We start from the raw sequence: 25,382 nt of genomic DNA, 5'->3' as shown, positions 1-25,382 counted from the left end.
ATCCCAAGTTGACAGCATGACTACATAAGCTTTTGTGGTTATAGAATCAATTCAGTAGCCTTCATTAATGATGTGTTCAACTAATCACATTATTTTTATCTAGCTGTCAAGTTCTCTGTAACTTTGTTCAACTGTCCTCCCTGTAGACTCATAAGCTGTCATAGATTGATCTGGGCTGTTGTTTCTGCTGCATATGTATCTCTATCGTGCTTTGTTGATGTTGCTTACCGAATACCAATTGTGTCCGTAAGCTGTTTGCAGGTTCTGTGTACACTCCTGTTCAGATAAATTTGCACATCAACTGTATAAAGTGTGCCACTTTATGTGAACAGGAGTGTACAAGGTCTTGATGTTCTGCGTAACTGGTAGAGGTGGTTCATTGAAACAAGGTACATAGTGCTCTGGCTTGCTGTGATGGATGGTCAATAGTTGACATTGAGGTACTGATTGGTGTAACTTGTCCTAGTGTTGTGCGACTTGTCTTACGAAAATATTGAGGAATGGAAGACTGTCTTGATGTTATCTTTCTGGTTACTTGAGTGGTCCAGACCTGTTTGTCATCTGGCTGCATGGTAGAGCAACTTTACAAAGTACTATCTTTAAGAAGTGGCAGATTTCAACGGGACTGCAGAACGAGGCTCTGGCCCTATGGCCAGTATATTTCTGTGTGTCGTCTTTATGTGTGCTGAGTGCCTCTTAACAGCCTCAGCTTTTAACCGGTCAGAATATTTTACTTACGACATGACATTACAGTTACGTTAATTTAGTTCTGGCAAGGGGCCGGACCCCGTATAAAGTGACTGGTGCAAAATAGCCTAAGTGCTGATGCACCCAAAAATTTTAAATCAAATTCAAAGGGACTGCAAAGTTCTTCATGCTCTATGAAGAATTGATTGATTGAATTAAAATTTCTGGGTGCGTCGGCACTTAAGGCCATTTCGCACCCTTCTATGTATACGGGGAAATGTCCCCTTATCTAAAATTCTGACTGAAAATTTAAAAAAGGGGTGTAGATAGCCCCTTGGGAAAAACTAAAAGTGCAAGGTTGTAAAGAGACCTGCACGAGACAAACGCAACAAACTAAAAACCTCCTTACAGACGGTGAAAGAGTCCAGCTCTTCGCAAAAAACTAAAAACATTTGTTAAAATACTGGTGTCATCACCCAAGAGGGATGACAAACAGCCAGAAAGGTTAAAAGTCTGCCGGAGGTAAGCAAGATCGACACATTCTCGTTGAATGTGTCGAATGCTTAAAAAAACATTGCAAACATGACACAACGGAGGGTCCAGCCCTTGGAGCAGGTGACCGTGCGTTAGACGGCTGTGTCCTAGATGCATGCGGGCAAGAATAATTTCTTCTCGCCGAGAGGGACGGGACGAGGAACGCCAAGCACCTATGGTGGGCTTAGACTCGCCCAACCATCTTCAATACACCCCGTTTATCTAGTTCCCAACCTCCACAATACTAAAGAAGTGATCTACTTCCCCACTCCCTCCAGACAACAATGCCTCAATGCATGTAAACAAAACTACAAACTATGTCTGCACAAAGATTTCAGCCATGGCTAAACTTTCATCAACAAACATATCACCAGAGCCACTTCCTACACCCCCTACCCACCTCGCCAAAATCAAACATACCCTCCTACCACATAATCACTTACCTTGAATTAAGATCATTTCCAAGCGTGATTTCTAATCAAAACTTGCTTCCCTCTTCACTGTACATTGTGCATAATGGAAATATCATTGTCACACGGACAGTGCAAAAACCAAGACAGCTCTTGAACAGGGAAGTATGTCTCCATTAGAATGTTGTAATTCAGTTCAGGTCTGGAGCTCGGATGCACAGAGGATGGCTTTCCATTTTATCTATCCATGCTAAACTGGAACTAAACCAGAAGACTAGGTCCAGAGAATGTTGTCAAAAAGAACAAATATATGTTGAGATATGTAACTGCAATCATGAAGGTAAAAGCAAATTAACTTAAGTCTGAGATGAACAAAAACAAATGTATATTTAAAATAGTGGAATTTGGAGGTTTATATTTGAATATTTGCCATGCATATAATAGAGACCTTAAAGTGAGCAGGTGCAAGTATTGAAGCTGTCGCAAACTCCAGCAAACCCTCCGAGTGAAGTACAAAGCTCGTTGCAGCAAGAGCTTCCACAGTCTGCACACGTGTTGGTTTTAGCATCTCCAATTCCTGCAATGAAAGTGTCCATGTTACTACCTCATAAAGCAAGCAAATAAATGTATTATGAAATGTGTGTTACAGAAAAAACAACAGTATTGTATAAATTCAAAAAATTTTATATTGTATAGCATAGAATTTTAGAGGGTAGTTATTTGAATGCTAAACAATCACATAACCCTAAAGTAAGGTATGGGGCTTTCCAGACAGCATAGTGGATAACATTGTCAGCTTGTAATCCAGGAGTCCCAGGTTCGATTCCTAGTGGAGATGTACTTGTTCGTTCAGTGGGTTTAATCCCACTTTAAACTGTCAGTACAGTCCAGAATACATACTCTGGCAATGTATCGAAACCTGCTGCACTGATTCTTGATGTTCATTCCAAAAGCTCTTTAAAAAATTGAAAATAAACCAAGGCTTACGTGAAATTTAGAAAATTTCGCATCCCCGCTTCAAATGCCGTACCCTTTTGTGAACAAAGACTGGATCTTCGAAATTAATAGGATTTAACCATTAAATTGTGCAATGCGGAAGTGCGAAATTTTCTAAATTTCACGTAAGTAATTTTAAACAGCATTTACCGCATCCGTCGTGAAAACCATGGCTGTTTTTTATTCTTTGAACATAAAAGTTTGTTTTAAGTCCACTCCATGCTCGGATAGGCTACAGAAGGTTGTTTCACGTTGATGGTAACGATTTCGATCACCAGGGAGCAGCACGTAGGCATAGCACAGAGCAGCCAGAGCCAGTAGGACGAATGTACTGTGTGTTGACTTGCAAAGACGATGGTTGGTGTGTGAGTGAGTGTTTATATGGCACCAAAAATTCCAGTTTTTTGGGAGGGGTACATCTGTGCCCTTTCCGATGTTGGTTATAGTTATAGCCAGATAATTAAACAGTGCCACATGAAATCATTCCATGTGTCAAAGAAGGGCATCAATGCAGTGTTGAATCGCCATAAAGCTTGCACTGTACCTGTTGCTGGAACCAGTCAAAGTGGTCCTCGGACATATCGGAAGCCCAAGCGTTCCTCCGATGTTGTGCAGAAAGTGACATCCTTGGTGCGATGTGAAAACCCTGCAACGCAAAGAGTGATTGCACAGGCAGTGCAATGTTTCCCTGCAACTGTAAATCACATCATAGCCCAAGATTTACAACTTGAAGCACAAGGCTCAAGTTCATAAGTTGCGTGCCTCACATGTCCAGGAGAGGAAGACCAACAGTCGGAAGCTCTACGAACGCCATCTGGCAGGGGACCGCTGAAAGTATGTGGTCCTGGATGAAGCATGGGTTTATCTGTCGGGATGTAAAAAAAGGGCCATCTACTATCGTCCACGTGATGCAAGAGGTCGATCTGAGTGGGTACGTGAATGTGCTGAAAGTTTTCCACGCAGGTTCATGATTGTTGGTGGTTACTGCCATAACGGCAAACTTCCACTGCGCAGACTGGAAAAAAAGGCTAAAATAAATGCAGCCTATTACCAGACGAATATTCTGGAGCCACTTTACAGACATGATATTCCTTCTCTCTATGGCAGCGACACATCTCGTGTTGTCATCCACCAGGACAAGGCTTCCAGTCATACGGCAAAGTCCACACAGGCATACATGGATCGGATGGCACGTGAAACTGGCATTCATGCAATCTCCTTTACAGACATCCCTGTGAAATCCCCCGATATCTCTTCCATGGATTTTTGTGGGTTTCCTTTGTTGAAACGAGCCTTGGGAAGCAGACGGCCCCGCACAATTGAGGGTCTTTGGAAAGCTTGTCAGGAGGAATATGATTGTTTGGACCAATGTGTTCTTCAACACAGTCTCCTCCAATGGAAACTCCACCGCAGGGCCATTCCTGAAAAGACAGGGGTATCAAGTGGAGCACCACCGCTCGTGGCATCACGGTTTTTCTTAAGGTGAGATGAGTTCTAACTTTGTTACCATGGATGTGAAACGACCTACTGTATATTGGGTCTCGGCGTAGCCAAGCATGGGGCCCCTCCCAAAATTTTGTTGAATTAACAGTGCTCTACAAAGAAATTTTTACAAAAGCAAAAGTAGCCATTTTTAAATTATTATTTTTTGTACATTTTGAGCTGCTAAATTAAAGAAATTGCATTAACCTTTGTTTGAGTTCCATGTAATACGAGATAAATTAACAAACCATATGCAAATGTAAGTAGAAATCTTAATTTGAGCAATTGTGATGACATGCTAAACACATTTCCCTGCATACTGTCGTGAAGTTATGTAAATTTAGGTTTTTTTACATACTTTTTTAGTGTTTCCCCATGAATTTCACCTTTACACACATTGGAGTAAAAAAAATTATAAATTTTCTGCTGTGAGTTTTATATGCTCAATAATATTCTGACAAAAGTAGTAATTTAGAATTATCACAGTTAATATGCATAGTGGCAAGTTGCTATTTTAGTACCATTCCCTCCAAAATTTTCCAATATGTTTCTTTTATTGTATTACTTTTTTTTATTTATTTACAAATCAAAGTTTTTAGCATCACTTTTCTGCCACGGAGCCAACTACATGGAGTCGGTAAGTCAAGTTATCTTCCTTCCTCTTGTGACTGTCGGATACCTGCTGTAATTCTCCATTGTCAAATTTAAAAAGCCCTTCTGAACACAGATGCTCCATTCCAAAGAAATGTTCCTCAATACAAATGAGTGCAAAAGAACTCATGTTAGCAATTAAACCTGGATGCAACTCTTAGTTCTTCCCTGTCTCCGTAAGGGCTGTTTTTTTCTTTTTTTCTGTAATTGCAGTTGATGGCCTTCTCGTCTATGAGACAATTCCTTCCTATTTTGAAAACTACATGCTAAAGGGAATACTGTTTTTCAGGATGAAGCAAGACCAATAAAAGTGTTTTGTAGTATTTCGATTCACTCCTGTACAATAGTTCAACATTAATGTACGAGGGCTATTCAGAAATCAACTTCTGGTTAGCTTGTAAAAAGCAATACGTAACCGCAGCGACATGGCGCACGCGCAGTAGCAGCAATAATATGTAATCGCACTCACCACACAATTTAAGTCCACTTTATGTGCAGATAGGCTAATCGGAACTGGGCCTACAGTTTAAAGTGGGATCCGAATGATTATGCCTCCATCAGGTATCAAACCCAGGACCCCTTTATTACAAGGCAAGGACATCATCAGGGAGGCTTAATCAAAGCAAGGACATCATCAGGGAGGCTTAATCAAAACAGTGTGATATTATGAAGTACTTACTTGAACCTTGACTAAGCTGACACGCACATGTGTTGTACTGATCACATACTCCTGCGAACCCTCCAAGTGATGTGCAAAGCTCATTGCAGCAGGAGTCGCCACAATCCTCGCAAACACCACGTGGCTGAGATGAGTCTGGAATAAATATTCAGCATGATAATCTTTTTGTGTTTCTGCATCTTTCGATTATAATCATGTACAGCAGAATATTGGCCATGCATATGTAGCTTCAGTGAGTGCTAACAGATACCATTAAAACTTCATCTGTAGTAAACTCTTGCCAAACTAAAGTTTTTTTAAAAAAATATTCAGAACTGATGTTGAAAATTCCGTAGCGTTAGTAAATGCTGAATAATTTTGAAAATTCATGTCATTCTCTAATAAGGGTGCCACAGCAATCATAAAAAGTGACCAGGCATCAGATTTGGATATATAAAAAAAAAATACAATTTGTGCCCAATTTGCCCTGCTGTTCATTATGATAATGTCTCAGTTTTTGAGAACTGTGGTGGTCTATTCAGTATGGCATCTGATTGCCATGCAGGAGACCTGGAGTAGGTGATCTAAAGTTGGAATTTTTGTAGCTTTGTCCCTGCATAAAGTGGCTGTTGGATTCACCCAGCCTCGAATAAATGGGTACATGGGGCTAAAGATGGCCAGAGGGTGATGCTGATCACATCACCCCCTAAAAAATAGTCGAGATAGAGAATGTGTGGGGCCCTACCCCCACCCTCCCCCCTAAATGTACCTTCATGGCATGATGAAATGTACCTTACCTCTTTACCTCAGTTCCTTTAAATTTAAGTCTGAAACTTTACACAAATTATCCCATTAGCTATGTAACAAAATTGCCAAATTTTCGCTCACTTAGAGGCAATTTTGAGAAAGTCTCACCTGGAAGGACTCCGGCTTATATTGGCCAAATTCTCTTTCCAGCCAATTTTATAATAAATTTACAGACCATTCCATGGTGCTTTAACCAACAATATTTTAAGTGTTAAACTACACTTGCTATTCGTGATAATCAAATTTATTCAACTTTGTTCATGTTCAAAGTAAACTATAAAAACATATTTATTTAGAATATTTCCTGTTAAGAAGCTGTTTTAAGAATATCATTTGGATTTATTGTATCCCTGGCAAGTACAACAAACACACGATTTCCCTGACTCTTCCAGGTTTTTGAATGTATTTTCAAAATTCCCTAGCTTCTAAAACCTTTTTTGAGCTGGCTTCATCTCGAGGAACTGGCACCTAACGACCTGTTGTGTGAAATGAGTCAAGGCAAGAGCTTATGAAACCTTTTCCTCCTCCCACAGAAATAGGCAATACTTAGGTTGGAGAGTTTATTGAACTAACCGATCTCTAACTACGCACTGGTGACAATCTTTTCCACTTAAAAGTATATTTCCCTCACTTCATTTAAAGGTCAATTTCCCTGATCTCTTTTAAAGGTCAACTTGCCTGACTTTTTCACTTGAGGTCAATTTCTCTGACTTTTCCATGATATCCAGGTCAATGGGAACCCTGTCTGGTTCCATACATTAATTAAGCAGACGAATGAAGCATTCAGGGTCTTCAAGGAATATTTGTACTTTACTTTATATTGGATCAGTTATATCTCAGTAAACTGTATAGCAGTACTTTACAGGTATACTTAAGCAGTGGCGACAATAGGGTTCCAAAACTGAGGGGAGGGAGAGAGGACAGTTTACTTTTTCTTGGTAGATAAGGTTTAGCATAGTGTAGGAGCAAAACTTGCCCCGTACTTATGATTTGAGCAGGGGATGTAAAACTTGAAAACAAGCACTATTTCCCCCCCCCCCCAAAAAAAAAACCTGAATAAGTTCTACTTCATTGTGACCAAGGCTGGACTTTTCCCAATTCTGTTTTCTTCCTGTCTAATTACTTATTTTTTTCATTCTGTGAATTACTTGGAAAAATATCTCATCTGTTGCGTTAACTTTCCATGTGGCACTTGCACAATGCAGAACTATTTAACTATCAGGCCCTTTTGGCCCTTTTTATGTTAAATTATTTAGATAGGGATAGAAAAGGAATAACAGGCTGTACGAGGATACATTTCAATGGTTTAGACTCCACTTAATATTCTGCACTATCTGTACATAAAATCAAACTTAAGCAATAGGAAATTAAAACAATTTAGTTAAAAAGATCATGCAAAACAAAATTTACTTTTATATTTGGAAAAGGAGATATGCAGTAGTGTAGTAAATAAATTGCAACAAGTTCCAATGAAGATGGTGGCAGTGGCCACTGAAATAAATAGACCTACAAAGAAAACAGTTTTGTGGAAAAAGTGAGTACTAGTTTCTCTGTATTTAAACTCAATTACATTCATCAGATGTGTATTGCTTGATTAATTATTAACTACAAATTGACAACCTTGATACTTAAGCACACTATGTACAGGCATATTTAGAAAGTATGGTGCAAACAAGAATGAGATCTGTCATGAAAGAAAATGAAAGGACTCGTTGTTTGCGTGCATGTGCAAAGCTGCTAACCACTGCTAGTGGTGCTGTGTGAAAGATGGCAACATTGAAACAGAAGGCATTTTGCATAATGGCGTTTTAAACAGGGCTCTCGTAACATTGCAGTAACACGTTCAGCCCAAATTCTGGAGGACATGCTGGAGACGCATATGCTCAACTACCATCTTGACAATGCCATTCGACCAACAGCAAACATATCAAATATTTGTAATGTGCATGTCAATTCAAGTATAAATAGATCAGCTTTGCTTTTGCACTATCCTTTTTGAATAACTTATATATTAACTTTTTTCATTGATTATTCTGAACTAACAAAAAACCAGTAAACTCTGAAAGAACTATTCTATAATATATTGAATACTTACAAGCTAAAACAAAGAGACTAGCAAGTATAGCAACAAACAGCATTTTGTCACTATTATTAAGCACGTTGCCTACAGAAATAGTACTTAAAGGGCAGAGAACTACATGAAGCCTGAGTGACAGCTATTTAAAAGAGATGGTTATCAGTTTATCTGATGACTACTTGACTTTGTGACAAAACTTGGAAAGTCTCCATTGGCAAGATAAGATGCTATCGTTTGTCGATCAAAGTTCTATTTGAACAAGAAAACAATTGATGGTAATTAGTCCACGATAAATCCTGAGAAACTCAAAGTTTTATTCATGTTGTTTATAACCTACTTTCACTCATAGGTCAGTAATACTTTATATCTTCAAGGACACGCACACTTGTTTCCAAGTACTTGAGCCTTATATACGTATATATGAAATATGCCTCGTACAGTAAAGATTGCTACTTGGGAATTCACCATGCATGAGAAGTTGAATTCATATCACCAATTGACCAGTAGCAATTTTGTGCTTGTAGTTCTGTGTTCCCACAACCCTGGAAGATTGCAATAGTTACTACAGTACTCAAAGAGTATAGATGATCTACAGCCTATATTACCTGAATTGTCGAAAGTCATAGAGTAGATTGTAATGAATCAGTTTGTGGCCCATCTGAATGATATTTGTGTCCTCCCTGCACTTCAGTCAGGGTTTAGAGAATCCCACAGCATGATAACTGCACTCCAAAGTCATCAATGATTCACAGAAAAATGGAAAAATAATATTTTTGGTATTATTAGACTTCTCAAAAGACCACAAAATATTAATGCATAATGTATGTAGTTCAACCAAGAGATGATTTGAATCATACCTAACAGGTCGCCTTCAATATACTAGTCAAATTGGACCACAATGGTCTGATCATATCAAATTTACTCCTGAATGAAACAAGAGTCCCACAAGGTACCCAGACACAGAGTATTGAAAGTAAAGCCAGCCTCACAGGGTACTTACCTTAGTCTCTAATATTCCGGATGGAACATCTTGAAGCTTCTCCAGAACTCTTGCACTCCAAATTCAAGAATGCAGCAGGAGGAGTGTCACCAGGGCCCCTGTAAGGAGGGAGGAGGAGAATTACATTCATTTGAATCAGTTAGGAATTAAGAATATTTATGTAAGCAGGTTTCCTTTATGGCAAGAATGATGTTAAGATGCTGTTAGAAATGATCATATTCTTATCAAGTGAAGAGCAGTGAAGAAATTATCTCACTTTTCTCAATGTCATGTACGTACAAGGGGGAAGTGACGTTTGAAATTAAACAACTTTTGTGGTACCCTGTAGTGTAGAAAGTAGGAGATAATGCTTACTTGAGGGATCATCCTAAATCCCCCACCCAGAAGAGAAACTCAGGAAATTGAATTGTCCGCATAAGTAAATGTGACTACCAGCCCTCAGAAAACATTCCCGCCACCTCTTCCTCTTCACTTTTTTTCTGGTGCCATCACTGCGTGAAAACCATAGCAACTAGCATGTACCTCTCAATGTTTTGGAAAATTGTTAGAGGGGAAATTACTGAAATAATGCTTTGCAATGTAGCTGTGTCACTATGCACATGTATATCAATTATGAGTATTGCAATCATAAATATTATTTTTGAACTCGCACGCCTATGCTCCATTGCAATTTTTGGTCATTCAAAATTTTGCTTATACTATGCATCTTGACTTTCGAAAAGAGTTACTTAACACTTTCTCCAGTGTAATTTGTGGGCGGTTCTCACTGTTGGCCCATCAAGGTATTCTTCACCTCAGTTTTAATCTAGGAAGGGTGGAGAACAATCTCTCTGGGTGGTGATAGGATAGGAAGTTATACAGTCCATACAAATTTAGTAAAAAAAATTGTTTACTGCACTGAACATTTTCCATTGCATAATTTGGTTACTCCCACTGAAAGTTTTTTCTTCTTTATTGGTTTATTCCAAGTTGAGATTTCAACCTAAATAAAGAATGATTTTCATTATGAGCACATACCTACACAGACTACAGCTTTACAGGGTTACCCATAAATACCGGTATATTCTCTAAGATAAGTCTCTCGTGGCTTGCTGAGTAATAAAGATAACAACATAGTCCATATGTCTGTAACAGATCACTTTAATGGACACGAAACAAATACACAAAGGCTGAATTTAACACACATGATCTATTATACCATATTTGCCGGCATATAAGATGCACTGGGCAACATTTTTTGTACACATTTTTCAGGGAAAAACTTTATCATTGAATATTATAATTAATTTGCAGTATTTCAAATGTAAAGTAATAAGTAAGTCTACTTTCAACAAATAACTTTCATAATCTAACTAGGAAAGAATACATTTTAATCTTTGTCAAAACCCTCCAAAGCTTCATGAAGAGTCACTTGACGCCTCTTCTAAATGAGAATGTGAGTCCTCATACAAATGAACACAGCTGGGACAGTGCATTCACATCCATGCATTTGAACTCTATCTGACTGGGATGCTAAAGACAAAAGGTGCATCTTATACGCCAGCAAATATCGTAATTACACAACCTGGTGATATGATGACAGCTGAAAAGGAAATAACAACAGGGGAGTAATAGGGTTTACTTAAATATGTAGTTCTCACTTCATTAGTCCTTTAAAAATAGCAAATATGCATACTGATGCTTACTGCTTCCCTTGAACGAGGATTCCTGTGAACCACCCAGGTTCCACACAGTCACCTGATCAGAATGAGGCAAGGAAAGATAGTAAGTTGCAATCAGCTTGTACCAGGATTGGACCAGGTAAGGAAGAGTTTTGGCTTCCTAGCTGGTCTTCTTCCACTGCACCTCTGGAACGCTCAGGTTTGGAAAGGGAACATGGTTCTGCTCAACATAAGCCAGGCCTGACTGCCAAGACATCTGGAAGGATCGGTGAAACCAAACGTTCGGATTACATGGTTTAATTCATTTTAACGAACTTTGATTGTTACAGGGTACAAGAACATTTTAATTTCAACATTTTTTTGGGTAGGCTAAGCCTCAAAAACCTCATAGGAGCTTCGCCACTGCCAGATACGGGGGTGACCTATGGTCAGCATGACGAACCACCAGTCGTTGTAGGTTTCCATGACCAGCTGTGGAGCGGCTGCTGGCATGCCGGGAAGTGAGATCGCGTCTGCTGGCAAACTGGATGCAACATCGACGTAACTCGAACCGCTAGTTATGTAATAAATAAGCTCGTGCAATTACATTGACAGTTATAATTAAAATGAGCATGTACCTTGTTACAAAAGGTGTTGGAAATGATGTCCTCCTGCATTCACACATTTACGGTATGTTTATAGGAAATTTTCACCAACATGTATCAGTTCTTCTTCCCAAATTGCTTCAATTTCTCTCCTGATATTTTCTCTCAATTTTACTAATGAATGGCTTCAGGTTAAAAAGCTTGGTAGCTTGCCACACAGACATCATGAAAATGTCTGTTTCTTGTGCAAGTCGCCGGAGGGATTTTTGAGGAGTATGTTCCAATCATGATCCAACGTCGTCTAGTTTCTCCTCAGTAAGCACACGCTGTTTTACCCTCCACTTCTTAATAAGAAGAGACCCTGATTCCATAAATTTGTTCACAAGTATCCGAACACTGTCTGTGTGAAACAAGAACATCTGGGAATTCTGCTGCAAAACACATTCTAACTTCCCTACAATCATTCATAGTGATATAAGAGTCGTACATAAAAATGTGTTGTTTTAAATTGTACGGATAGCATGGCAATATTATACTGCAGAAAAGCACCAGTAATACGTAAACTAAAACAAAACAATTTAAAACACTTTGTTAGGACCTTAACACTTCACAAATACATGCAAACTGGACACCAGCTATCTGGATACTGAAGCACTGACGCGCCAGTGCCAAGGTCAGTGTACAGCCAGCAGATGCGATCTTACTTCCCGGCATGCTAGCCGCTGCTTTGCAGCCACCTCGGCTGTGAAAGGCACTGTATGTGTGTAAAAATTAAAAATTAATGCAAATTTTTAAACACAGCTTGTATTATTTATTTGTAATAAAATATTAATGCACACTGTTCATTAGAAATATATGTATACATTTGCAAAAAAAATAACAATCATAAGTGTAACACAGGTGAAGATTATATCCTCCTGAAATTCTATGTGTACTTTTAGAAATATTTCACAGCCTGTATATAACATAAACTATGTCACCTCAAGTGCAGTCTCAAAAACAACTGATAGATAGTGTCTTACAGTTCTCAACAACTCGTGGTAACAAATAAAGCCCACATGATTGGTCTCTCAAAATTCATCAAAATTTATGTGTAAATTTCAGCAGATAACAATTAGAAAAGTGCATTAGTTGGACTTTTATCATACAAATAAATACATATCACTTCACACACACATAAAAATATCACTGGAGCTGAAAAGGATGTTGGAGATGAATTTCCTCCGCATTGTCCCTGCATGTCCTCTTCTGAAACTGAGAAACTTTCGCATTGTAAACGTAAAACAGAAATAGTATTTCTGCAAAACATAGTGCGAGCACTGAAAATGTTCCATCTCAAATGACCAATTCAGAAAGACGAATATTGCTGTAGTGAGGTCTTGGCTTCATATGCGGAGGAGCCTCAAACAAGGTTTCCACATAAAACTCTGGTCCCCAACATTTCCATCTTTTCTCCTTGTGAGGGTTATCCAATTCCTCCCTCCTCAAGAATAACCTGAAATAAAAAAAAAAAGTTAAAAGAAAGTCCACGTATGCTGCAATCATTTAAATTTCTAATCACTGTGTCTACAATTTCGTAAAAGAAAAATTCATCTTCAGGAAAACCTTACAGAATGCTGCTGTTACAAGCCTTGACACAAAATGACAAGAGGTTACACTATGAGTTTTGTGTGGACATGCAAATGGACATGGAGGATGATAACTTTGGATGTTGTCTTGTTTTCAGGAGGCACGTATATTCCAGGCTAGCTCGACTATCTCTGAAGCCCAAATTAAAATACAGAAAATAATAGACTTGCAAATACAACTGATGCTTCACTATCATATAACGGCCATGGTGAAAAAGCGCTAGTGAATGGTCGTTTTTCCTTTAAACTATCTCCAGCCTTGTTCCTGAAGATACTTCCCCAACCAGAGCCAGCTCAGCCTAATGGTGCTGACAAGATGGAGCTACCAACGCATGACGTATTTGATGTTGCCTTCTAGACAAAGCACTGGAAAGAGAAGTCTTTACTTCATCCCAGAGATAGAGCCTCAATGTTGCCAACAATGGGAATACAAAATTCAGTAAAATGCTGAATCCTCTGAAAGAAATGTGTACAAAAATGTGAACATTTAATTCATGGTATAGCGTATTTTCTATATTGATAAAAAATCCTTGTAAACGTTTTTATTAGGAAAAATTATGCTTGGTAACTGAATTATGTGGATGATGGCACTAACATTTGCTGTACACACACAAAAGATATACATCTATGCGATATTACTTGAATTCGGCAGATAGGTTGCTAATGTATGCCCAAAGTAGTCAGAAAATTTGTTGTTAACCAGTGTTTGGAGTAGAAATTCCTAGCTGGGAGATGCTTGGTCAAGTTTAAGGGTAGGTGGGGGCTGCCAATGCAAATTATCATAGCTGGGGATGCTTTATAAAACTTTTCTTAACTGAGGTGATAAGATCACCCTGCTCACCTCCAACCTCCTCAATCACCACCATCACAACCACCCATCCCTTACGATGATAGGCTTGAAATCGTAAAGACAGGTAGGCCTCTCCCACCTCTTCTGGACCTTAAAGCTATACAGATAGAAAAGAATAAGGAGAGAAGAATTTTGTTTACCTTCCAGTAAGGTAAGAATTAATTATTTATTATTTTATACTCGCGTGTAGGTTTACATAAATATTGCATGTTATAGACTGTTACTTTTTATAAATAAGCATGAAATAGTTTATCTCCATTGCTTACTATTGTTGTTTTAATTGTGAGATTTCGATGTAAACAAAAAAATCCCAAAACGAGCAAAAGCCCCCTCCCCCCTCTTATATTGTAACAGTTCAACTACAAAAGCATCGATTTTTCCAGAAAATGAGTACATTTCCCTAATTATTCCATGATTTTTTCAGAGAAAGTAAATTCCACAACTTTTATAGATTTTTCAGACTGGTAGACACCCTGTTTTCAAGCATACTCAATTTTGACAAATACAGAAGGTTGATCGGGCTATATCCGACCAATTTGGCAATGCTGCTGCCACATGTGTGGTTGAGCCAGAACCTTGAAACCAGCCTTGAAACCAGTGCTGTGTCTGAGCTTGCAGTTGCTGGAGCTTCGTGTTCGTGCCAGTAAAATGCTGCCGAAAATTAACCGTTTTTGGGAAGGGTACATCATGGCTCTTTTCCATGCACATTTCTTGTACAACCGAATAGTGAAACAGTGTTGGAGAAAAGGTTTAACCATCGGAGTGACTACTACAGCTAAACACAAATGGTACTGTACTCATGCAGAAACATTCGTCAACCAAAGGGCCCGTTTGAGGTTAGCACCATGGCCCAGAGGTTCAATGTGGAGTAGACCACTGTCAGCGACTTCATTTGTCCCTTACTTGGTCTACGGTGCGCACATAAGGTTCACCTCCTCCCATGCCAAATTGCAGAATGAAAGATGAACTGCCGTAAACTGTACGAAAGACACTTGGCGGGGTCAAAATGGAAGACAGTTGTCACATTGGATGAGACCTACATTTATCTCACGCATAATGGTAACATTAGGGCAATTACGTACTGTGACACCTCTGGCAAGGGACATACAGAGTTTTACTGCCAGTAGCGAAAAAGTTTCCCGCAGGGAATCATCATTGTCGCCAGATATGGTTACGAGGGGTAGTAGGAGATACGTAAGGTGGAGAAAAACAAAGGTGAATGCTGCTTACTTCCAGGAATCCATTATGGCCACATTCTATCAGACAGACATCCCTCATTTGTAAGGAGAAAACAAGAACCAGGTGCGGATCCACATGGACAAAGCATCGAGCTACACCGCTAGATCGTCCCTCCGGTTTTATCAGGACATGGAGCAGGAAACTGGAATCCATGTTATTCCCTTTCATGACATTCCTGTCAAAAGCCCTGATGTCAGTCCAATGGATTTCTGCGAATTTGGACTGTTAAAACTACGTCTACAACATCGCAGCCCCCGCACCTTCACTAGCATATGTATGGAGGAATGGGATGGAATTCCTATGTATATGCTCCAACGTACTTTGTTGCAGTTGAAATTGCGATGTAGGGCGATAGTCCATAACACTGGTAGTCCCATAGAACACAACCGGTGGTGGCAGCGTGGCTTTTCATAGGGTAAGTACACTTTACATATCGGTCGGATATAACCCAATTAACTTCTGCATACAATGCTTGTATAGGGTGACCAGACATATACATTCAAAAAAGAGGACAGAGCATGGTGAAAAAGGGGGACAAAGTCATAAAAAAGAGGACACCTAAAAAAATGGCAACTCATTTTGCCATTACTCATAATGTAATCAATGTAAAAAAAAACTACCAACACTTTGCTCACATATAATTCTGATGATTTTTTCAATAATTTCTTCTTACCTTTAAGCAATGAAGACAATCATAACTAAGAATATCTATATTTTGAAGCACAGAATTTTAATATTTTTTCAATTCTTGGATATTAGATATCCCCATAAGTGAAAGCAAATGTAAGAGTAATCTTCGCTTTAATTTATTTCCAAAACCGAATTTAAAGTTTAGGTAGTTCAGATTGGGTCAAGAAATATGATTTTAATGCCACGAACATTTCTATCACTCTTTCAACAGCAGGAGAAAGTGACAGCGCTCTTGCAATTTACTTCATCTTCGTTTCTTCCATCCTTTAAAAACTGGATATTTTCTTGCAAGATCATTGATGAATTTACACATTCGCTTCCTTATTTCATGAAAGTAAACTTAATAGTCAAAATTCTCACTACGTGTTTCTCTGTATGACTCGAAATTGAACTGGCTGACATCTGTGACGGAGTGGTATGCCAGAGATCCCGGGTTCGAATCCCAGACTGGGCATGGGTGTTCCTTGTGAGTATCTCTTCATCAAAATCATCATATCATCACTAATCCTCATCTTCGCAATTAGCCAAAAGTGGAAGAAAAGTGAATTAAAATAAACCATATCAATCAATCGAAAAGAACTGCTCAGACTACATGTGTTTTGCAAGTCTCAGATTGCGAAGCAACGAGTTGGAATAATACGTACTAATGACTAGGGGTGTGCGGGACAGAACATTTTTTGGTTGGGACGGGAATTTTTTTTTTTAAATCCCGACCTTCGGGATGGGATAAATTCGCAATTTTATGACCAAGCAGGGAAATTTTCGGGACGGGAAATGTTAAAAATTGACCGATGCTGGGGAAATCACGAATTTTACACATCATATTCCCTTAAGCTTTTTTTCTGAAATTTCTTAAACAAAAGCTACAAATTTCTGAGAAGTGTCAAGACACTTACAATGCAAAGAAATCACGAATTAACCACTTTCAAAAATGACCATTTGGAAGTTCCCAACTTTTCGGGATCCCGAGCATTCGAAAAATACCGAATGGCAATTTTAAAAAGTCATTAATTCTGGAAGTTTTCTGCATTGTAAGTGTCTGGAACTTATCGGAAAATATTAGTTTTTATTCCAGAAATGCAAAAACAATCACTTAAGTGAAAACGCCATGTAGAATTCAAGATTTCCAGAGCTTCGGGAAATTTCGAACATTTCCCATCCCAAAAATTTCCGGGAAATTGCAAGTTTCTCCCATCCCGAATGTCGGGATTTGAAAAATTTCCAGTCCAGATCCCGTCCCTACCAAAAAAAAAGTTGTCCCACACACCCCTACCTACTGATGACTCAGTCGGGAAAGTGATCTTGTTCAGCTCCCAGATGCTAGGTGAGCATTCTTTGAATACTTAACGCGCCCCAAATGACATGATTATCCTGATGTGTGGAAGCATTCTCTATGCAGCATATTTGCTACGGTCGATGCTATACTCTTCCCCAAAAAGGAGCACATTTACCGATTTCTAAGATATCTGCCCGGACGCCGGACTGACACCTAAAAAGGAGGACATGTCCAAATAATCATGTTGTAATTCAAATATGCCATACATCCATATGCATATAAATTAAAAGAAGTAAAAATACACGAAATATCAACAGTGAATGAATATGGCGTGAATTTTAGTTACAGCATATGTCCTCTAAAAAGGCAAAGGACCAGTCAAACAAACTAGCAACAAATAGGTTGTTCACTTCGCAAACATGTTAAAATGATTGCTTAATAACATTTTTACATACCTATTGTCTTCAATAAAGCCAGTGTGAAACCAATAAAAGAATGCACAATCTTCATAACCCTTAAGTACACTTCTCTGCAAAAAAAAAACAAAAAAAACATGAATTTTATCTTCATCTCCAGCTTTTCCAAATTATTTACATGTTTTCATTATATTAAGCCTTGACAACAGTTGCAATCTATTTCCTCTTTAGCAATTATGTGGTAAATTACACAGAGTGCAAATACGAGGGTCATATGAAAAGTAATGAGCATTTATTTTTTGCAGTCAAATCTGTAACAGTATAAGAATGAGCATTGTGTGGAAGGTGGCACCATCTGTTGTGTATCCTTAAGTGTTGTAAAACAACAGTAGCTTTCATCATGTGATTTCGTTTTGTCAATGTGCAGTTATTAAATAGGAAATCCCTGTTGCAGAAATTCACCAGAGACGTCAGCGTGCCTGTGGAAATATGTGCATGGGTGCTGCAAACAGTGTTAGAAGATGGGTGAAACATTTAAATAAGGAAACACGAGCATCCAAGTGCAGCCTCTTAACAGTCGCCCTCGAACAACATGAACTGAATGCAATGAGGATAGGGTTGAGGAGATTATCTTGAACCTGGGCAAACCATAAATTCTGCTCGTTATGTCCAGAAACTATACAAGCTCTATCATGCATTGCATGATAAATGTCCTGGAAGAAAGATCATCCTCCAGCAAAAGGTAAAAAAGGTAAAGTGTTCCCCTGTGCATAGCACCACGCCATGAAGGCGTATAGGGGGTGTGGGGGTAACGCCCCACACTTTCTTGATCCGGTCGTGAGTGGGGGTGATGTGATCAGCATCACGCCCCTGACCGCCTTTACCCCCCAGGGTTTCCCCCAGGTACCCATGTTATTCGACGCTGGGTGGGCGCCGGGGCCGCTTCCACCGTTAGAAAAGTTCCCGGATTTGAACCGGCCGGGGATCGAACCCGGGACCTTTAGCATGGTAGTCAGACGCGTTACCGACTGAGCCACCGCACAAGTTTGTATCATAAGAAATTGACAAAATGTCGATGGAAGTTCTTCTACACTCCTCTTACAGCCCTGATCTGGTACCATCAGATTACCACCTGTTTGGATTTGTGAAGGATCAGATGCAAGGCCAACGTTATGAGAGACAATGGAGGCAGTGAATCAGTGTCTTACGCAGGCTCGAATGGAGTTCTATCACAGGGGTATATTAAAACTTCGAGAACGGTGGGGAAAATGTGTGCAAAGAAGTGAAAGTTATGTGGAAAAGTAAACAAAAGACTGTAAATTAAGATTATATACTTGGTTTTTCAATGATGCAGCATGATAATTTAGAAAAAATGTTCCTCGTTACTTTCAGTATGACCCTTGTACTTTGACTTTTACTGATTTAACAAATAATTATCTAGTCTATTTTACATGAAACATGTAAAGGTTAGCAATTTTTTAAACAAAAAGAATCCGTTGTATAATGGATGTTGTCAATGTTACATTGTTGTAATATAGCAAAAACTGTTTTTCTATGCTTGTAATAACCGTAAACTACAGGAAAATAATTCTACAATGCAAGCAATGCGTCATTTTCAGTAAAATTTGTAATTAAATATATTTATTCTGGCTTCCAAACGCCTTGTATGCAGTACTTTAGCTGAGCAGAGCCTAAAAGAACTGCATGTGCTGAAACTAATGTCATTCTTACGTTTGTTGTTAAGAGTTCACTGTAATAGTAAACTTGTTAACAGTGTTGTATACATTAATCTCTGTCATTGTTCCTAATTTCTTTCATCTTGCTTGTTACATATACTTTCCATGTGCCTCATGCAGATTGGTTTCAAAAACTCAGAACAAAAGAAGTTTCACTGTCAGTACCAGCAGGTTATTTCATGCAACATGATACTATTATTATCCCAGAACACTGCGAATACTTACATTCTGGTCATGCATGGGATTCTGACATCCCATACACATTTTCCAAGCTTGATTTCAAAGCAAATGGGACAGCTTGCACAATTGCTTAAGTTGGAAACTGCCTGAATACTTCCTAAAAGGTACAGGGAAGCATGGTAATGTTGACCTGCTCATTTTTCAAATACATCTGCAGAATCACATTTGGGGCATAATGGCACGCTATGTGACTTAAGAGCCCGTATCAGCGTCACTCGAAAAACGCACCGGACAGATGTCAAATTTTCTTCCTAGTCTTGCCAATATTGATTCCATTTCCCCCTTCGAACGCAAATCCATTGCATGGTAGGACCGTTTGAGACTTTACTGGTGGGAGGGTTGCTGTGTCGAAAGAAACAGAAGACAAGGTTCCCTGTCCGCTACTCCCCCCCCCCCCCTCCCGCGGGGAAGGTCAGGCTCTGACCATAATAGACCTTTCTTTTGAGCCCGAACGTTTATAACTCCGAGCCGAGAGGGTTTCTGTGACAGGACAACACATGTTCCGAGTGTCTGAAAGAAGAAAAACACACATTGACGAACATCGCAATACAACTTACATGTAATAGAGCCAAGGACTATTTAGGGGAGGCGGGGTGTCCAGGGAGTCCGAATCTTCCACGAGAGACTTACTAAAATTAAATTATGTAAATATGCTTGTTTTGTTTAGCATCTGTCGTATAATCGAGATAGGTGTATTTCCGTCAAACTTATTGTAAGGGAAGGATTACATTGGGGTCATACAACTTTGGATGACTGTATCAAAGAAGATTTATACACACCACTACCTAAGTAATATGCTTAAATATTAAATTAAGAGCTTTACTTTTCGTCAAATGGATCTAACATCCTTTTTCGTTATTCAATAAATATTAAATTCCTTATCTGTTTCACAATCACCTTGCCAGGTCAGTTGTTTTTATACAAATTGAAGCGATCTTAACTATTCATGAGCTAGATAATGAATACGTGCTGTTATATTCCTATTCTTATGCCATCTTTTCCCATTCATGTGATAACAATATTAATTAATATTTTAATATTACTGTTATTTTAACTTGTTTTTATTAGAAGAAGAAGGTACCAACATCATAGGCGTGCGCAGACCCTCTGATAAGGGGGGGGGGAGCAAAAACCTTGAAAATTAAGTCAGATCGGCAAAGAAAAACCTCATTTTATCTCACTGTTTTAGTTTTTTGCATTATGTGATATATATATATATATATATATATATATATATATATATATATATATATATATATATATATATTATATATATATATATATATATATATATATATGTGTGTGTGTGTGTGTTTGCGCGCGCGAGGTGCTGATGTTATATTATATATATATATATATATATATATATATATATATATATATATATATATATATATACACCTAGGTATTAACATATTATTTAAATACATTACGTAATCTATTCATCCGCCCCTTAACAAACCAACAGCAAAATTTATATAGATTGTCTCTGAAATGTGAGCGCTCGTTTTTCCTCCAAACCAAACTGTTATAGCAGCAACTGTATGAATTACTTATTCGTTCTTACTTTCTTTCTGGTAATTTACAATGTATTGGGAGAAAAGAAACTGCGAGCGAAGCGAGCAAGAAATTTTTCGATCCAAATTTTTGAAAGTTGAAAACAGTAGGTATTGATTTAATAGGGCGCAAAAAATTCATGGGACGGCATGGCATTCTTTTTACAATTTTTCTCAATCAGATTGTTCGGCGCCCAGGGCCAACTCCCGCTACTTCCTAGCTACGGCTCGGAAGTTGACAAGACTGCAAGAAAAGCAGGTACCCCCGAGCGAAGCGAGAAAGAAAATTTTAAGAAATGTATTTTTATTTGTATAAAATTTAAAGTCGAGGGGGACAATTGTCCCTCTGTAACCCTCTGGAAGTGATCCTGACCGTCTGGAAGAAATAATGAAGATGGACGTGAAAACTAATTCCGTCTTGAGTATCCTTTTGTCCTGCTACTAGTAGATTCTGCTAGTCTTGCTTTCTTTTAATTCAATGATTTCCGTCCAAGGTTGGAAAAAGGCATAAGCAATGCCTCCTGTCCCATTGTGGTTGCGCCATTTCCTTTTAGAGTATAATATTGTTTAATAACAGCGACAATATTGCTCTCCACTAAATTTCTAGGTGAAAGTATAATAATATAGGGGCATGGAACGTCTGGAAGGGGGCAAGGATGACCACACCTTGAAAACGAAGGTCAACCTAAAAGTATATATTTCACAAGTATAATTAGATTTCAGTCATAGTAATTATTACATTAATGATTATGTAATGGGGACGCAGGAATGCGATAATTTCAAATTCAAGTGGTGTTTTTTGAGGGGACAGCACTAGTATCGGGGTAATATGCCCAATGAAAAAATACCTTTCTTGTCCCCTTTGTGGAAAAATCTGCGAACGTCCGTGATTAGGGGGCAATCAACCCCCCCCCCCCCCCGCCCGTGCGCACGCCTCTGACCAACATATATGGAATAGTTTATAACATCGAGTAGCAGGATATCTCTCCTGTATGGTGCTGTAAACTACGGAAATAATGACGATGTTTTGTAGTAGTGCATAGCTATTCACCCTGTTGCGACACATGTGCAGATCAGGCGGAAGACATTCTATTGTGTTTTTTGCAGTTGGTGAATTATCCTAAGTGAGATGATTTTGATGTTCTTTCTTTTCTTAACGTAATAAAAACGTGTCTTACAACCTAAGGCGTCATGCTTTGTGCTCCGCCTGAGGATGAATTGTATGATGAAACTGATGAACGGACACTCACAAAGAGCATCCATGCCGGGATTCGAACTCCCGGATGTGCTAGAACCACTTCATCACGGAGGCCAGTGCTAATGCACATGAATATCAATCCAAGTTAGCCATTTGGAATAATTGGGAAAGTCGTTGTAGTTAGTAAAATGTGTACTTTTAGTTTTTTTGATACAATTAAAACTATTTACAGCCAATGCATATTACTCATATTGAACCGGAACGACGAATTTGTGAATTTACTACAGGACTTTTCAAACATCCGCAGATAAGGCTAATACAGTTTCTTGTTCATATCTATCATAGTTATCCTGAAATACACGTATGTCACTTTTCACGCAGCTTACTAGTTTCCAGATATGCTTGATTCTGTCAACTGTACACTCCTCTTATTCATAGTTGCGAACTATCTCTCCGGATCCGAGCATGCATGTGAAAAATAACTGAATCACTCCGCCACGGGGGGCAGCTTTTCTGATTGTAGTTTGTCATTCGAGTATTTGCAATGAACATAATTGTCAGCGATGTTTTCTCAATCCTTTCATCGTTACATCGTTATTGAAAACATCCGAGAGGCAAAAATACGACATTAAGGAATTAAAAGACTAAAGAAACTAACTAACTCTTAAATGTTAATAATTAGAAAGATTATAAGTGAACCTTCCCGCCTCGGTTAGCGGTAATAATGATGCTTTGTAATCGACGGGTCACGAGTTCGATCCACGGTTAAGGACATTTAATGAAGTGGCTCGGATTCCACTATAGGCTGTAGGTTTTGTCCCGATTAGCCTCTGTGCAACTAAACATTGCAATTTAGTGCAAAAATCAGCAAGCTTGGGCAGTTTTATTCCTTGTAAGCCTAGGTCTTCATGTTAATAAATTATTATTTATGACGTTGGAAAATAATTTATGCCGAGTGGCCAATTTCTATTCCATGGAGAAGAATCAGATGTGAAACATATATAAAACTATTGGTAGTTATTTTCACTACTAATTGCATCTGCCCAGTGCGAGAGCTGCAACTGTATCCATTGATTTATGTCAATGATATTGATAGTCAATGCTTTTGTCTCCTAGTGTAGGTGAATTTGCAATGAAAATATGTTTGTTCTCTCAGTGTGACCTTCACAATACAATTGGTAACATCCTCCAACTTATAAAAATTAATTTTTAACACTCGTTCCAAAAATAGTGACATGATTTACATAGGATAATAATTGTTATCATTTAACTTCGTAGGCATCGTATTATCATCGTTTGACCCTCCAACAACCAAACAGCAATCCCACAGCCACTGAACACATCCACCTACCAGATAGGCAGCAGAGTATCTGTAAATTTTTTTGGCAAGTTTGGAAAACTTGTGATTTAACAATTACTTAGTACGTATTAAATAATCAATGTCCGTTGTTGATCCATGCAGATCTGCAGCTGCACACCTCCAACCACGATTTTACGTACAACACGTTTGTAATAATCTTGCGATCTTATAAAAGCAGGAAATGTACTTGAACATTGCAATGGCCTTGCCCTAAGGGAAGTTTTATAATGGAAAATATTACGTAAGATAACTTCTACTTCTTTAATTTCGATCGAAAGGCGTCTACCGTACTATAAAAATCTGGGGGCTACAGGGAGCTTAGATATGTTGTTGGGGTTTCATCCCCCCTAACCTCCTTGTAGCTCCGTCCCTGGCTGTATGTATTTCGTCCAATGAGTACAAGCTAGCAAACTGTGAATTTCAACAAGTTTGTAGATAATTCTGCAGCTGTTCATAAAAACAGAGTACGTATTTTATTAGTTTCTTGCTGTGGTTCATTTTCCCATTTCAGCAAAAAAGTATTCACACTCTTTGCATACGGTGAGTAAATGGGGGGGGGGGAAGGGAGAAGTTGCCCCTTAATAGCCTCACTTAGAAATTTAGTGCAGAGGAATCTAATAACAGTTCTTAAACAACATTTATGCTTTTATAGAAATTAAAGTAAATACTATTTTCAAACCCTACGAAAGTTCCAAGTAACTACGTAAGGAAAGGGTAGTGTATTACTTCCTATGTAATTGGACTCTCCCACTAGCAAATTTCTTATTAACACCTCCACATATTTTATTCTTTAGTTGTATTATATGTATGTGTCTGCAGAATAAATTGCCCATATATTGCACATGAATAAATTATGTGTAGTTCTTTTGAATTTGCGGTACTAGTATCTAACTACGTTTATTACGTACAATAGTCTTTGAACGGCAGAGATGGAAAATAAAGCGCCAACAGAGAAACAATGGTGCCACTGAAGTTGAAATTCATCTAATAAAGTGATTTTAGGTGCGTCGGGACACACACGACCCTGTTTTGTTCCCATCAATGTAATAAAAACAGTGAGATGGAATGAAGGCTTTATTTCGTCAGCTGAACTCTTATCAAGGCCCTTGCTCCCCATAATCGGAGGATCTGAGCACGCCTAAAATTCATTATACAGAAATAGTGTTATTTGTCGTATATCCAGAAAGTTGATTGATTTGCTTTATTTTACTTCGCTTTTTGTGCCACTTTTAGCCAATTTGCGAAGAAGGGACTAAGTGATGATATGATGAAATTGATGAATGGACACTCACAAACATCCGCGGCCAAGCCGGAATTCGAACCCCGGGACCCCCTGGCGATCGTAGCGCGATGTGCTAACCCCACTCCCCCACGGTGGCCAGGCCCTCCCCAGAAAGTTGAAAAGTGAAATGAAATTTCTATGGTGTGTTTTGTATGGTCATTATCAATAGTAAGTCTGTCACTACTTATTCAACTAAATAATGTCTTTGGAAAAAGAAAAAAACAACATATAATTAATGTATTTTATTTTACATAAGACCTATGCCTAAAAGTATTTTTGTATATGATGACACAGAACTATCTTATGTTGTGACTTCTTTGGGTCTGACTGTAATAATAATATATATATATATATATATAGATAT

The 25,382-nt window shown here is 38.5% G+C and overlaps 2 protein-coding genes across 5 annotated transcripts in view; both read right to left on the bottom strand.

Moving 5' to 3' along the window:
* Positions 1-2,034: 2,034 nt before the first annotated feature.
* LOC145991440 (uncharacterized) lies at positions 2,035-8,512 on the bottom strand. Its single transcript, XM_083127446.1, has 3 exons — positions 8,321-8,512; positions 5,440-5,574; positions 2,035-2,208 (listed from the first exon to the last, which is right to left on the bottom strand). The coding sequence occupies exons 1-3, from the start codon at positions 8,361-8,363 to the stop codon at positions 2,081-2,083; spliced, it is 306 nt and encodes a 101-aa protein (XP_082983572.1). The 5' UTR covers positions 8,364-8,512; the 3' UTR covers positions 2,035-2,080.
* A 3,849-nt stretch (positions 8,513-12,361) lies between these two features.
* LOC145991439 (phosphatidylinositol 3,4,5-trisphosphate 3-phosphatase TPTE2-like) overlaps positions 12,362-25,382 on the bottom strand; it is a 237,558-nt gene continuing 224,537 nt past the window's right edge. For all 4 annotated transcript variants that reach the window (XM_083127445.1, XM_083127441.1, XM_083127442.1 and 1 more), the window contains exons 11-12: positions 17,686-17,759; positions 12,362-13,042 (exon numbers count right to left, since the gene is read on the bottom strand). In XM_083127445.1, coding sequence (XP_082983571.1) covers positions 12,883-13,042; positions 17,686-17,759 — 234 coding nt within the window. In that variant the 3' untranslated portion in view covers positions 12,362-12,882. The remainder of the gene's footprint in view (positions 13,043-17,685; positions 17,760-25,382) is intronic.

The sequence above is a fragment of the Lepisma saccharinum genome, chromosome 8, assembly GCF_977018435.1.
Source record: "Lepisma saccharinum chromosome 8, izLepSacc3.1, whole genome shotgun sequence".
Taxonomy (NCBI): Eukaryota; Metazoa; Arthropoda; class Insecta; order Zygentoma; family Lepismatidae; genus Lepisma; species Lepisma saccharinum.
Note: the sequence above shows the minus strand (reverse complement) of the source record. Positions and strands in the feature narration are given on the sequence as shown.